The sequence below is a fragment of the Accipiter gentilis genome, chromosome 9, assembly GCF_929443795.1.
Source record: "Accipiter gentilis chromosome 9, bAccGen1.1, whole genome shotgun sequence".
NCBI lineage: Eukaryota > Metazoa > Chordata > Aves > Accipitriformes > Accipitridae > Astur > Astur gentilis.
In genome coordinates this window covers 23,216,368-23,232,502 of record NC_064888.1, presented here as the reverse complement: position 1 = coordinate 23,232,502, position 16,135 = coordinate 23,216,368, and the positions used below count along the sequence as shown (strand labels likewise).

Sequence of the window (16,135 nt, the reverse complement as noted above, 5' to 3'; positions counted from 1 at the left end):
GGGGTGTGGCAATACTAATTTTCAGGAGAGCATTGGAAACGTGAAGATGATTCCCTGTGAAGATGTGGCCAGAGTCTCCTATACCAATATATATAGCATTAAGTTCACAATTCTGCACGAACAGTTTATTTAGAACAGACTGTATTCAGAAACTGTATGAGGCAATAAGTTGCAATAGTTGGATCTTCTTCCAAATTACATGAAATGTGGTGCTGGTTATATCCATAGTACTGACTTATTCTTCCTTCTGCTGTGAACATAAGTAAGCCAAAAATATTTTTTCACATTTCACTTCCACAGTATAAGCATCAAAATGTACTTAAGTACTGCAGCCCCTTACTTTTTAAAGCCAAGACTTTGCACTATGAACAACAATAATCAAAAACTCCTTTGTCTTTTTGTGGATATATAGGCAGAACCTTTGCTTCTGGAGATGAACTGACTCAGTTAATTAACTTTAAACCATCACTGACTGGAGTAGGTCCAAGGACTGGCATCACAGGTCTTATTCGAGGCCTTCAGTTGCGGATTGAAAATCAAGAGGTGTTAAAGGAGTTTATGGTAAAGTGTGATTCCTTTTTAAGATCTGAGTGTTAGCAGAGCTAAGAAAGTGACTTGTAGCAGCCTTCTGCATACTGTATGGGAGATCTACTTGTATATGTTTACTGACTCCACTTCCTCAGAGAATTATTCCAGCCAGAATGGAGCTTCTACTCCGCTGTTTGGGTGATGCTACAGTATTTGGACCTCTCTCTTTCCACGCAGGTCAGGCTTACACTGTTAGCTGTCCAAAGATACTGCCTACATGGAATGAAAAATAAATCATACACAAAAGTAGAGTATGAATCACTTTTACCTAAACTGACTTCTTCCTATTACCCCATCAGCTCTGCTGAACATCTGCTTAAGAACTATTCTAGAGGCTGCACTAAAGCAAGAAATCCATGCTGCTAGGGATCCATGCTGCTAGGGATTCACTAGTGTTGAAACACTTAGCTGGTGAAAGGAAAATGTTTCACACAGTGCTCCAGTGATACGTGGAACTCACTGCCACAAGATGTTATTAATGTCAGGAACTTTGTGAAATTAAAAAGTAATGTACCTCCGTAGATTATGAAAACACATAATTACATCTGATGGCATATAAATCACGAAAAAGTGTAAAATTAGGAAGGCATATAAAAACTCTTGTTTCAGTATATAAATCGAGTACTCAGTTATCAGCAAATTCCCAAAGAACAGATTATTTCATAACTCTTCAACACAGTACTGGAATTTCCTTTAAAGCATGTACTCATCACCAGTGAGGCAGATTGCTACCACTTTTCCATAGTATCTACAGTGTTATCAGTTTCTTTCACTTGCCTTTATATCTCTGACTTTCTGGGTACAAAATCCCACAGGCTCGAGTATGTAGGATTTGCTGACTTTCCCTGAAGGCTCAAGGGCATGTATTAATTTCCATTCATTCCATTCTGTTAGTGATGTAGGCATAACACACTATGACCTGAGTGAAGCATCTGCACAGAAAACATAAAGATCTAATAAGGAAAGCACTGGTTACCAAAGCCATTGGATATTTTATCTGATTAAAAGCTGTAGTAACTCATTAAGATGTTAAAGAACCGAACGAGTATTTTCAGTCCATATACACTGTATAGTGGCAAACATCTTTTTTACAGCAATATACAACAGGGATTTGTAATGACAGGGGCTGGGGATGTGGGTTGGATATCTTACTTGAAAATCCCAGAAATTTTGTTCAGGCTGAAGAAAATACAAAGCAATTTGAATTTCTTGCCAAGAAGTTTAGAGAATGATGTACTGATTCTCTTCTGTAAGAAGTCTATTTGCCAGTCTTGGGTCACATATAGCAGTAAAGTTTGCTCACACCGACTCTGTAAAGCTTGTCTATAAAGGATGTGAACAACATGGATTGACTATTTCTCTTTGATCTAGGCTTTAGAATGTGTGAAACCAATAGATGACTGCACAACTGGCAAAGCACCAGAAAACCAGGATAAAAACAGATACCGAGATATTCTTCCGTGTAAGTATGCACACGAATGAGAACATACATTCAGTGAACAAAGACATCAGAAAACAGAAAAACAGTTATAACACTGAGATGTAGGAGGTGCAAATCCCACCACATTCTTAGTCACAGAGATCTCCAGCAATAATGAAATGTGTTGAGATTTTCTCAAAAGAGGTAGAGTTCACGTACTGCCTTGCACAGTATGTAATTTTCTGAAGTATTTTCTTCCACAAGGCAGGATTTGGTCTGGTAGGGGGCCAGCTGTCTTGGTGTTTCCTTCCCTCTTTCTCAGAGATATTGATCTACATTTTTGTGGGCAAGTGTAACTTGAACTATAATAGCAGTTCTTTAAATCTATTTAAATGTACAGGTATGTCTACTGCTTGTGACGCAGCATAATATCCAACCAGAGCATTCAGCTGCTCAGCTCTGATCTGAGTCAAAAACAAGTTTCATTGCTGATGAGAAGTCATTTTAGGAGGAAGATCTGAGTCCAGGAGTTGAATGACTGCAGTTAACAAGGACTTCCAAAAACTAATGTACTGCCCAATGATTCTCTGAGAGGTATCACAACAGAAGGAGAACACTTTCTGGACCCTCAATGTCTTGTTTAAACTGCAGCAGCAGGACAGCACATGCAAAATTTGTAGCACAGTTACCTCTCTATATTATTGATACAGTTTACATTCTCAGAAGTTTCCTGTTTTATAACACAAATATCCAGTGACAATGTTCCTGTGCCATACATTAAAAGCAGTGTTTGATACACTATTTTGAATTGCAAGTATCTTAAGAGAAATAAAACTGCAGCAAACCATACAATTTATCTGTGGGAAATCCTATTAGCAGTGATTAATATTAGTGTTAACTAGCCAAATGTATTCTAAAATCCAGAGGCATACTTTACTGCTAGAGGCTGAGGTTCCCCAACACCTGAGGGCTAGAGATGGTAGAACTCTGTTTCAGATCTACAGCTGAAATAGCAACTTTCTGTTTCTGTACAGATGATAAGACACGAGTTCCTCTGGGAGAAAAGAATGGCTACATTAATGCAAGTTACATTACAATGAAAGTTGGAGAAGAGGAACATTTCTATATTATAACCCAAGGGCCTCTGCCATCCACTATGGCTGATTTCTGGCAAATGGTCTGGGAGAGTGAATCAGATCTGATTGCCATGATGACAAAAGAAGTGGAGCTAGGGCAAGTCCAATGTCATCGATACTGGCCTGAACCTCCCCATGACGCTATAGACCTGGCTAATTTCCATCTCAGGCTAGACAATTACCAGATTGTGGAATACTTCATAATTAGAATAATAGAAATGATCAACAAGCAGGTAAGTTGAGTAGGCTTAATGCTTTCATGTATGATGAAACTGATTAGATATTTTACATGAGTAAATACTAGTATTATTGTTTGCTTCTTCTTAATGTTTGCTCAGTATTTTTTAGGAACAGAAAAATCTGAATAACAGGCATAAAATTAGGGTTAATGAGATGATGCTTCTTTGTTCATTGCACAAGCAATGGATCCAACATTACATAGATTTGGATAAGAATGTCCAAAAATTAGTCCTTTAATAGTCACAGAGTTGGTGTTTTCAGTGGTTTGCAGTATTGCTTAGTGCTCTCATCAAATCAAATCAGTAAGGGCTGCCAGAATGGATTTATATTCTGTAATGGTGGCTGGAAGGAAGGAGGGGAAGAAGGTGGTTTTCATCCTAGAATTTAGAACAAATGATACTTCTTTCATTGATGAAAATACATGAATACACATGAAACTACAGATCTAGCAGCAAATTTTTAGAAAGCTAACAAATACAGAATCCAGGTGTAAGAACATGGAAATTGGGGCAAATTCACAAAAATTTCTGCAAGACTTATTAATTAATTGCAAAAATTTCTGCAGGACATATTAATTAATGGAATAATTAAAAGATTAATACTTGTGCCAGACTAACTTGGTGTCTTTTTCCATCAAGAAAACAATTTCTCTATAGGAAGAAAACACAATTCACCTTATGTCACTGAGTGTGAAGCATAGTAATGCATTTGATATGAGTCTTCCCAAAAGATTATTAAGATGGGAAGATGGGACATTATATGGGATTGTTTCAATGAACATGTTATGTTTGCTATGTTTTTCTTGGACCAGTATCAAATTAATACAGAAAGCCACAGGTTTACTTTAGCAGAAATCCATTCAAATTCTTAGGATGGTAAAAATCTAGGTAGTTCTTTTGCATTCAACTTAATGTGTTTTGGCAAGCTGGCAACAAGAAGTATTGTCCCAGGACCATTCAATTAATAATACTTTTTATTTTATCTACATTATGATTATTCTTGTAATCATTGTTTTAGTTGATTTGGTTTGTATGGTAGGGTATCTAATCACAAATTGTTCTTTTATATCTGATAGCCAGAACATCATTTACGATCTCACTATTGTGGCTATCATATTACGACTCTTCTATTAGCATTGCTTAGTTCAGTTACAGAAACAATTTTAGTAAACAGTACCAGAATGTTCTAATTTAACAAATGTTTTGTTTTTCCTTTCTAACCAACAAAGACAACTACATCCTCTTGGGGCAACAGAGTAACTTCAGTCTCTTATCAAAATTATATAAAGTAAATTTCCTAAGCCTCTGTCTTCTCAAAGCATTTCTGAAAACCTAAAAGAAACTTTAATAGGGTCAAGTATGAAAAGCTGAAGAATTGTATGTTAGACAAACAATTGACTAAGAATGAGGGTGAAGGAAAAATTATCAGAGGAAATCCTTGAAAATCAGTCTTAGGACTGATCATTTTTAACATTTCTGGTCTTTCTCTTCCAGACAGAAGAGAAGCGCACTATAAGTCATTTGCAGTTTACCACTTGGCCAGACCACAATATTCCCAAACTGGCTGAGCAGCTTGTAAAATTTATTTGTTACATGAGAAAAGTTCACAGTACAGGACCTATTGTTGCTCACTGCAGCACTGGCATTGGAAGAAGTGGAGTTTTGCTGTGTATTGAAGTTCTGCTCAGCTATATAGAAAAAGATTTACGTGTAAGTATCAAACAGATCATTGTTAAGTATTACAAACCGGTATGGATGTCAACAACATGTGGGGGTATCTTAGACCAGAGTAATTCCTGGTAGAATTCATCCTAACAAAATGGAATAAACCCAGCTTTTGTTGTTTTAAACAACAAAGATAATAACTACAAATATACTATTTGTAGAAGAACTGAGTCACAGCTTCCCCATCTGAACATGCTTAAATCTTTCTTTATAACTTGCATGTCAACAAAATAAAAACTGTTCTCTTCTGATAGTTCAGCATCAAGCAGATAGTGAGAGATTTGAGAAATCAGCGTTTTGGCATGATCCAAACTAAGGTAAGTTCTCAATATTCAACTAGATTATGATTTTTAAAAGCCTCAATTAGTGGTACATATCCATATGCTTTGATAAATCTGGGGCTTAATGCATAATTTTAGCCCTCTCATTTGAGGAAAATAACAGCCTTCCAGGCAAGTGGTGTCTAGATTTAAATATGAAAGGTCTGTGTCTTACTAACTAATTGAAATAAAAGCAAAACACCAATATAGTACAGATACCAGACACCCCCCTGCCTCCTTTTTTTCAAGCAAAAAGAAAAGCAGGTATACCAACAAAACCAGTGAGATAACATAAACCTTACCCTGCAAAATTCTGGCTTTCAGCTGAATTTTTGCTATTGCTGTTATCATCACCTCAGTAAACCCATCTACTACTGAGTTAAACCTACCCCTGAAAAGAGTTTTCACACAGGAAAAGACAAGATGCAGCTAACTCAATTTATAGCACACAGGTGGTGGGAAGAAAAGCAAGACAAGACTAGGAAAAATTCTTCCTATAGGCAAATATTTTAGCACATGCTTTGATATATTTTTCTTCAGGATAATGATTGAGCATGTGACTAAACTTAAGCAAACAGATAACCTTCACTGACTTAAATGAGACTTGAGCACATGCTTACAGGTACTGCATTGAATAAGAAGGCATTCCTGAACTTTTACAAAAAAGAACAAGAATGCTCTTAAATATCTAAGTTTTTGTATCCATGTTACAAAGATGCTGATGTTATAAACAGCACTTCAGCCAGTCCATCCTTCTTTCTCTAGAATTTATGTTGAATGTAACCAGGTGTTTCACATTGGTGTCTCTGCATACAGGATGAGTATTTATTCTGTTATGAAGTTGTGCTGGAAGTCCTTCAGAACCTTCAAGCAATGCATTCCTACTGACTGCAGTATGACTCTTCCCTGTTGCTATTCCCTTTGGACTCCAGGGACCACTCAGCAATTGCTTTAAAGAGATGTCAAGCCAGCACCAACAAGTGTTATATTACATGCTTTGTTAGATTACTCTGATTTCCAAGGCATTTCAAAACCTTGCTTAACATGTCCTGGGTAAGTCATTTAAATCTTGGCTCACAGTTTGGAGAAACAGCCAGCCAGCACTGCGACACTGCTGTTAAATTGCCATGGACAACTTGCGTGTTCTGTGTAATAACATATTAATTGTTAGGAAAATATTTTGGGAGTGTGACAAGGAGATAGCAGCCTTTGGAATTAACTTTACTTTCCAGAGGGCAACTATAAAGATCTAAGATTCTGCTGGTTTTGGTGGAAGATTAGTTATGCTTTTGTGTGGAAGGACTCTGTTTACCCTTGGTTGCTTGAACAATGTAGAACCATTTCAAGTCATCACTCCAGCCCTGGAATTTATGCCACCATCACTAGACATCTTAAATCAAGAAACTGACAGAAAAATAGGATGCCTTTGAATCCTAGCTGGTTCTCTTCAAAGCAGGAAGAGTGTTGTGTAATAATTGGATGGAATATTAATTTTTCCCAGCGATATGAACAGCTGTAGATAGCATCAGTATTCTTTCATTCTGCATCCATGTAAAAAGGAATGCAATACTAAGCCAGATGAAATGACTGTGTGTGCATTGTGACATGCATATACATTTCATCTTCCCCCGATCCTTTCCATTGATTAACTATCTTGTAATTCTTATCTAGAATCTGAACCAATCTATGGGAAGTCCCACTGGTTTTAGTAGGGGCTGAATCAGATCTTTAAATTAGAGTAAATAACTCTCTGTACAGTTTATTTCTCTTGTTAGAAGTGTTTCTGTTAGTGTGAGTTTGAGTGGATTTGAGCAGAAATCTGCTGTTCAAGTTTGTCAAATTGTACTTCTTTCTATAGTACTACTTCTAAGTCCTTTACCTAGAAGGTGATATATATGGAAGTGAAGTTATTAGATGTGCATTGGAAGAGTAACTTTTAAACATAGGAAATTATAACAGCAGTTATTTAACTGAATTGTACATATTTTTAAAACTTCTTTGATTTCAGGGAAAGAGAAAATATTAAGAGGCATTTGAATATAAGACTGCAGTAGATACAAGAAAATAAAATAGCTGTTTATTTTCATTATGAATGAGATGTTTATGGTTCAGAAAGAATGTGGGATTAAATACAAATTAAAATTATGACTTGTAGAAAAAGCCACTGTAATACAATCATAATTAAAGTCAAGGGCCATTTTTTCTTTCTGCCCTCAGCTAGTCTGCTGGAAGTCAGGAAAAGATAGAAATGGAATTTATGATGTAAGCCAGATGCTAATTTCAAAAATATTGATAGAGATCCAGAGTAATGCTAAATTAGTGGAGTAACCCTGGACTTATACTGGTATAAACATAAACAGAATTCAATGTTTGGTCTTAAAGTCATTGAATTTGAGCCTTCCCAGAAGCATTACTCTCCATACTTTCTGCATTTACTATCTTTATGTTGCATATAAAGCACTATTTGCACAGTTTTGTCAAATGTCATTGACCAAATTTTTGTTCATAACTTTGTCACTTTCATTTGGTATTTGGCCTTTCACTTTGATTTTAATTACTACACATGTACTACTATGCAATGAATGCACTACACTACACACAAATGCAGAAATCACTTTTTGTACCACAACAACTTTGAAAAGCTTCTCAGTGAAAATATTCCTGTACTTTATGCAAAGGTGTTTTTTCTGTGGTTTAGAACAAGCATTTTGGATTTAGAAGACAATCTTCATTATTTGTTCCTCCACATTTGTGCATCATCTTTGCAGCTGTTCAACAGAAGTGTTTGCTGTTTGACAGAAGTTTTTCCTTGTTTTACAGGGATATTAAAAAGATTCTGAAAACACTGCATTTCATTTTAATTTCTTTTAATGAAAAACCAGCTGTGATACTTAACTACTAACCTGTAAGAGCTCTATGGAAAATAATCTTTTATTAATTGGGGCTTATATTTAAACTTCCTCTAAAGGCAGATTTTGTCATGACGGTACCTTTCGTACGTTCCCCTAGAGCAGGTATTACTGACCTGTGAGACATTCTGCCATATCCCATATTCTTATCCTTTAGGAATATAATAATTAAACGCTTTTAAACAGATACTATAGTTATGATCCCCATAACGACATCCTCACTCAGCCTGAACTTTGTTTTGGATGAGATATACACTTTTACACAGATCTAGTCCTCTAAGACTGCTAGCAGAGTAAGATAAAACAGAAATGTCCTTCTAGATATTTCATAATCTGTTATATAACAAAGAAACTTTCACCCACAGAAAATATCAAGAGCCTCTCAAACCAACTTTGAGCAGAGCCAGATAGATGCAATTTACCACATGCTGGGTGACAGGCCCTCCATCTGTTACAGTCCTGAAGTGATCCTACAGAGCAAGTCTCTTGACTCACAGCCTGAAAACATTTTAAGAAAACTGCAGACTTGCAAAGGTTCTGCACATGTTTGAAGCTAAAGCCTGGTCACCTCAGTAGTAGTACCGCTCATGAGCTCCACTGCTGACAGTCAGCCTAGACAGCAGATAAATTTTGAGGAGGGAAGCACTGGAATGATAGACACAGCTTCTTCCTACAATAGACACCGTTTGGAGAAATAAACAATGAGTCAGCACCAGAAAGTGCTTAGCAGATGTGGTTGCTGTATATGCTGTCTTGGAAATGCTAAGGAACCATCTGTTCTCAGCTTGCCCTTTAAAGGTAGGATTCAGGGATTCAACTTCCAGCTCTGCTGCAGACCCTAAATAAGCCAAACTACTTAAACAGGATTGTCTCTGTGCCTTGCAGGTTTCTTCTTTTACACTGCACTACTGGGGTACACTAATATCCTTTATAGATGGGGCCACTGACCTCGAAGTGTAGATAAACTGAGAACAGTTAGAAGACTGTTAAGAAGCTTTTAAGTATAGCGGAATCTGGCTACATCCAGCAGCTCATACACCATTTTCCCCTGTACATAGCACAAATGAGTCCCACTTCTGTGCTCTTCATTCATGCAAAACTCCCATGGACATCAAGGCTCATTGATATGCATTCATTTGGAACAAGAGATAACGCACTCCTTAAAGAGCTCGTGGTACTTGACAAGTCAGGCTAAACTGGAAGGGAAGGAAGATCTACTGTCTCATTTTGGTCACAGGGAAGTGAGGCAAGGGTTGGTGATTTGTCCAAGGTCTACGGAGTTTTTGGAAAACTTGGGAACTAAACCCAGATGACATAAGCTCTGATTCTGTGCCTACACACAGAAGCATCTTTCCTCAGTCAGAAAATAGGATCATACTGATCTGGCCCATTTCTGATGAGATATTACTTAGCATATAAAGTGGTCTGACTGGAACTTGCATGCATCCTCGCAGGCAAGAGATGTATTATGGTACAGAACCTCAAGCTGTGCCTGTGGTCACACTGCTTACTTGAGAAGTAGCACCAAGATCACTATTTGTATTTCTAAATCACGTTACCCTACCACCTAGTAACCAGGACAAGCTGCAGTACAAATGCAAACAAAAAAGACACATTTATTGGAAGCAGTGCCTGCCATAACAAGCACTAAAAACAAGTAAACATCTGCTAGTCCTCAGATTCATACTGTAGCACAAAACATTGTCAGTGATACTCTATGTTCAGACAGTAGCTCTGTCCACAGAACAGCACGTCTTGTCATCTTACTCTGGGGAAGTGACTGTTTTACTGCCATTGAGACTCCTGCAAAGTTTTCTACATCTACCATTTTATCTCAATTTAAAAGCAAGTATAGCAAGGAGAACCATCTCATAGTTATTAAGTTACAAAATCACGTGAGTAGGGGAAAAACAGTATCCCCGCTCTTTCCTTTAACATCTTCACTGAGTTCCATGGACTCAAGACTACATCATGCTGACGGCTCCGTGTACTCTAATACCCCACTTGCAATGGCAAGATACCTTAAAATATCCACACATGCAGAAATAGGTGCTATTGGCAACAAGAACATTGTCAGATTTGAATAACTGACTTTAAAAAGTACCAACTTGTATTTTTACAACTTGCACTAACATAATCAGGCTTCCTTTTAATTTTCTTAGAAAGCCTGAGACATGTGTCAGTATTTTTTCTCTACCTGTCTTTTCGGTTGGAGTTTATGGCCTTACTGAACAACAGAATCTTCTGTGATGGAACAAATAAGAGTAAAAGCAAATACCGCCATTATTGCAAAAGAACAGCAAATACTGCCATCTATGGGCAAATCGGTACTGCGACAGCATTAATCGCAATTAGTCACTCGTGCCGTTGGCAAAGAACCACTCCATGAGCTTTCACTGAGGTTCACTCAAAAGCGTTACCACGACGGGCTTGGCAGGATGCAGCGCTCTCGCTCCAGCCCGGCTCTCAGGCTCCAGCCTGGCCAGGCAGGTGCTGCATGTTGCTGACAACTATATAGCCTTACTGCTGGTGGTCCTATAGATCCTAAAGTAATGATAATGAAGTACTTGGTCAGCCTCAGGAAGGGGTATCTAGAAATCTGACAGGATCTGTCCAAATCTGATGAGAGCCTAACTTATGAATAAACTTGCTCTTGACCTTAAAGCAGGGGTGCTTTTGGAATGAAGCTCTTTCTTCATTTACTGAAAATTATGAGTAATGGGAAATCCTCCTGGAGTTTTACAAGAACTGGTTTTATGAAACACTGTGAGCAGCTGAATTTAATTGGATTGGGGTATATTTGGGGTAAGATAATCCCTGTAAATTGGTTTCTTTTGTCAAGTATGTTGCAAATTCATCTGCAGAAGGACGACTGGAGATAGCGTCACATATCTCTGTGTAATGATCCTGATCATTGCACATCAAGGAATGTGATCCACAAAACAGTTAACCTGAGTAGGCCCAAGCCTGTGCTGTGCTGTGCTGCACATACAGCTTAGCCTTCAGGCCTGTGTTGTGCTGTAAATATCTCTTAGCTACAGAACAAACATAGCCAGCTAATTGCAAAAGAGAGCCTGTAGGCAGCTCCCACTTTCTACTGGTGATTATGCCACCTTCAAGTTCTTGCCTTTACATAAAAGTGCAGCAAAAAGTTCTCATGTGAACCTTCTTTCTGTTGGACAATAGAAATGCTGAATGGAGTTGTTTTCTTGTGAGAAAATCATATAATAGTTCAAATGACCAAAACAGGGCAACTTTTCCATGGACAAAGTCTGCCAGCTGAGATGTCTACACTGAAAAGAGATGTCACCCTTGCAGTCTAAGTAGACTGGGGGTGACAGTCCACTATGAGATTGATCTTTTAAATGTCCAGCAATGTGTGTGATGGAAGGGCACGGCACTTATAAAGATATGTGCAACAGTAAAGTGTGATTTGCACATAACCTTGCACTGATGTAGCTCCGTAGGTTTAAAAATAAGCTTGTGAAACCAGAAGAGTGTTCTGTAGTGCCATTCAGGTACCATTTTTCTTGTCTCAGTCAATTACTTAAGGCACACCAGGAATAACAGAACCTCATATTTCATTCATGTTTCTCCAGGCCCAATAGCATGGAACAATTAACACTGAACCACAGAACCACAAAACCACAAAATAGTTGAGATTGGAAGGAACATCTGCAGAGCATCTAGTCTAAACTCCCCAACTCAGAGCAGTATCATCTAGAGCTCAGGACTGTGTTCAGCTGAGTTTTTAATATCTCCAAGAATGGAGACCCCTTGACCTGCCGAGGCAACCTGTTCTGATACTTGACCATCCTTAGAGTAAAAAAGTTTTTTCTGGTGTTTAAATGGCATTCCCTGTATTTCAATTTGTGCCCATTGCATCTTGTCCTGTCACTGGATACCACTAAGAGGAGTCTGTTTCTGCCTTCTTTACTTTCCTCCCCGAGCATTCTCTTCTCCTCACTAAACAACAACAGCTGTCTCAGCTTCTCCTTATATGACAGATATTCCAATTTCTTCATCATCTCAGTGGCCTTAACATGCCAATACTGATTCAGAGACAGGACAAAATTCCATCCAACAGCTGCATATCTACTGAAATTAGGTGATACAGTTTTTTCGTGCCTACTAGGCATGAGAGAGTTGCTATTTTAATACCACTTCCGCACTGATCAAGGCCTGAGAAGCCAATATGGGAGTTTAAGAGAAGATGCAGAGTCTGGAGTATCTCTTCCATGTCAGTCTGCAAGATCTGCCAGTGACCAGCTCTATTTCTTAGCTACTCTTAACTCTTTGGTGACTGTCTTTGTGTAACTGAGTTCTGTACACAGCTCCCTCCCATAGGAAGTATGTGGCTGTTCAGAATTCATTGCCCCTTCTACACAGCAGCAGATATACATGCATGCCTGAGGGACAGTGAACTTTTTGAGATCTTGCTCTGAGTGTTACAGCTATTAAGCTTGCTCATTAAACCATTCAAAAACAAAAAAACAAAACCCAGCTAAAATGCCCGAGAACAGTACACCCCCAACCAGGCGACAGACAAAATGGGGACTGTACAGTAGCTGTCCAGCACCCCAGCTCATTACACAACCTAGCAATGAACTGAAGTTGCCTGTGCTCCCTCCCCACCCTGCATTTATTCTCTTGACAGATGACAATTCCTTCTCTTCCTTCTTGTTCAACCCTCTTGGAAAGGCGCACTAGTGATTGTAGGCTTTCCTTTCCCATCACACTGCTGTAAAAAAGCTCCTGTTTCCCTGACCGCTTCATTCATGGTTGAAGTAGATTCAGCCAAGGCAAAGCACCAGCTGCAGTACATCTGAGCCCATTCAATACACCTACCGATAACTCCCAAGGCAGAAATGACATGCTGTGAGCTTGCTTAATGCCAGCATCCTTGGATAAGTGACAAGGACACTATGGGAAATAATGAACATTAGGGAAATGTAACTATAGCAACACTAGTATTCACAAAGCAAATCCCCACCATGAGTGCAAGGAAACTGCTGTTATTGTATAGGTACAAGTGCTGATAAAGCAGGAACTTGGGCTACAGCATCAGGACAGAGCATGCCTGGCCTGCAGTCTTGCCACAACCAGTAACACACGCAAAAGCACACCTAGAGCAGACAGAAACTTAGCTCACACACTTTTTGAAATGTTGGGTGAAACAGCAAATCCAAAACTGTGAAGTCTTTGCAAGGAAATCCCAAACCTCACTCAGCTGGCTCCTGATTTTACTGCAAGTTTAGCACCATGTCATCAAAGGAACCATCTACCGATAACACTGTCAGTGATCAGGAGGCTATCATTGTTCCAGAGGCAGGCACTGAACCTTGGTCTCTCACTAAACTATCCTGCCTCCACCTCACACCTATTTTACACACTGAAAACAGGCAAAACTTGTAGTTGTGTATTCAACAGGAATGCAGACAGTGCTTTCTGACTTTTTTGGGAATTCTAAGCTGAAATAAATGAATAACTCTTGGGGAATTTCAACTTCCAGTAGATTAAAGACATTAAAAGTTAGTTTATTTAACTTGGAATAGCACTACACATATTCCTCCAGAACTCCTGGGTTCCTCTCTTCATCACATCTATAATTAATTGTAAGACAAGTTCCTTAACAGTATCATGCCTCATTCCTTGTCTACTGTTTTGCCATCTTAGACAAGATGCAGGAGTCATGGCTAATGACTGTGAAGTGTTGATGAAGTACTCAAGGAAAAGACAATACAAAGCATAGAATATTCTTCATGTTTGCACTTTTCAGTTACCACACATTCCCCTCTACTGCTGTGTGTAAGTTAGGGTACACGCAGCAAGCATCCGTCTCTATCATTAGGAAATTTTTTCTGCTTCATTAAGAGAAAAATTTCACATGAGTGTAAGCTATTTCCATCGCATGTGCCAGGCCCCTGGAAAGAGAAGGATTCTGCTAATGTACCATCTGAACAGCGAGAAATTCTATTAGTATCACCTAACTTGAGCCACTTAGCATGGACAGAATATCATTCCTTTTGCTTGACAGCAATTTTAGATCAAAAGATCTAAAACTGTTCCCATAATCAGAATCTGGACAAAGCCTGGGATGCCAGCAGCAGTGGGATGACCATGCCTCTCAGCTCAATAGAAATGCTCAATTCCTTCAGAGCAACACTGCTCTAGACAACAGCAGCTCCTTCCAGAGCACTCCGTGCCAGCTCCTGCTGAGATTTTCAATCTCATGGAGCCTCCTCCACCTACTTCCCTCCTCATCAACATTCAGTTAGATCCCTAGCTAAGAGTGTGGGTGGCTTCTGGGTTATGTTCTTCTTCTAGACTTTGTCAGCAACTCAAAAGGCCAGGTTCAATTATCCAAGGAGTTCTCCTGGGGAATTACATGAGATGGGTTTGAGCTCCATCAAAGTATCTGGTGAAACTCAATTATCTTCTTAGAGTCCTGAGAAGGACACAGAATAAGCTGGGAGCACCACCAACAAGTAAATATGTTAAAAACATTGATTAAATAAAACTTTTCTTCCTTCCCTTTTGTCAACAGTCTCCCCTCTTAGTTGTTCAGTTAATAGGGCAACAGGTTTGCATACCCCACTTCTGACTGTGAACCTTGAATCCCAGTTTTTTGCAAAGTCATTCAGGAATCCAAAGTGCAGCTAGGCTACCTCCAGGTGGTCAGGACTGCACTGGCCAATGACCTGTAGCCCGCTGAAGTGATTACAGCCTTGGGCAGGGAAGAGAACATTTTATCAAAGCTGCTGCTCTTTGTAGCTTCAGTCCAAATTGCTTCAAAATCATTACACAGATCATCTCCCTGAGAAGTCTTCAAAAGCAACCCATATGCAGGACTCAGAACAGACAATGAAGTTTCTTACCACAGTCTAGGCTACCACTTAATTTTTCTAGGACCTGTACCATACTGCTGCTGATCAACAAGGCTGGTCCTTAATCAAAGCACATTTGATCTCATTCACTTATACGCTCCTTACCAATGCAAGGTTGGTGAAGTTTAATCACAACCTCATCTCTTCTTTTCCACTATTTATACCAAAATGATCTGTGACTAATGTGTTTATGAGATGTGTTCTGGATGCTCTTCTCCCTGTCCATGAAAGTGAGGACACCCTGTCCATCAAAGTGAGGACACCCTGTCCTCTCCACAGCTTTCAGCCACAGCATTTACACATGTTCAATTCCCTTTGAGGTTTCCCTCCAAAATTACAGCATTTTTCTTCCTATCAGGCTGTCCTTTGAACACTGACTGGAATGTGATTGATCTGCTTTTAATTCTCAGCTACTTCTTCGACAGGTGGGTGTACCAAATCTGTATATTGCAATTGCCTTGGCTTCTGGAAGAGGTAGAATATACCCATTCCCAATCCATCTCATATCACAAACACATGATCTCTACCGGTCTGGGAGAAAACTTGCAGGATTGGAACAGGCATCCGCATTAGCGTGGATGCATTCACCAGCCTACAATGCCATGGGAGCAGGCTGATGATGGATGCAGGCTGCCAACAAATTATGCAGGAAATGAGGAAGGCAGGAAGAATTCCCACCTTTCTTTAGCTCCTTGGAGTAACATCCTCTTTTCTTTGTTCTCACCCTCTGCCAAATCACAGAATAATCTACAATAAAATAAGACGTTCATTCACTTTTCAACCTAAGACACAGTAATGTGTGTGTTTGTGTCTGAGTGCACAAGTATGTATGTATGTAACACTGCTCTCTACAGAACAGAATCAAAAGCATTCAACTAAGTGCCCCTTTACAGCTACTAGAAATTTTGTCA

General features: G+C 39.1%; 1 protein-coding gene across 8 annotated transcripts in view; it reads left to right on the top strand.

Annotated features, from left to right (window-relative positions):
* The window catches only part of LOC126042819 (FERM and PDZ domain-containing protein 2-like), a 62,900-nt gene extending 54,636 nt beyond the window's left edge, over positions 1–8,264 (top strand). For 3 of the 8 annotated variants that reach the window (XM_049810510.1, XM_049810508.1, XM_049810505.1), the window contains 5 exons: positions 413–561; positions 1,960–2,050; positions 3,043–3,377; positions 4,878–5,093; positions 6,216–8,264. In XM_049810510.1, coding sequence (XP_049666467.1) covers positions 413–561; positions 1,960–2,050; positions 3,043–3,377; positions 4,878–5,093; positions 6,216–6,383 — 959 coding nt within the window. In that variant the 3' untranslated portion in view covers positions 6,384–8,264. Of the gene's footprint in view, positions 1–412; positions 562–1,959; positions 2,051–3,042; positions 3,378–4,877; positions 5,094–5,362; positions 5,426–6,193 lie in introns of those variants that run through there. The other 5 variants (XM_049810506.1, XM_049810511.1, XM_049810512.1 and 2 more) reach the window with 5 other exon arrangements.
* The last annotated feature ends 7,871 nt before the right edge of the window (positions 8,265–16,135 follow it).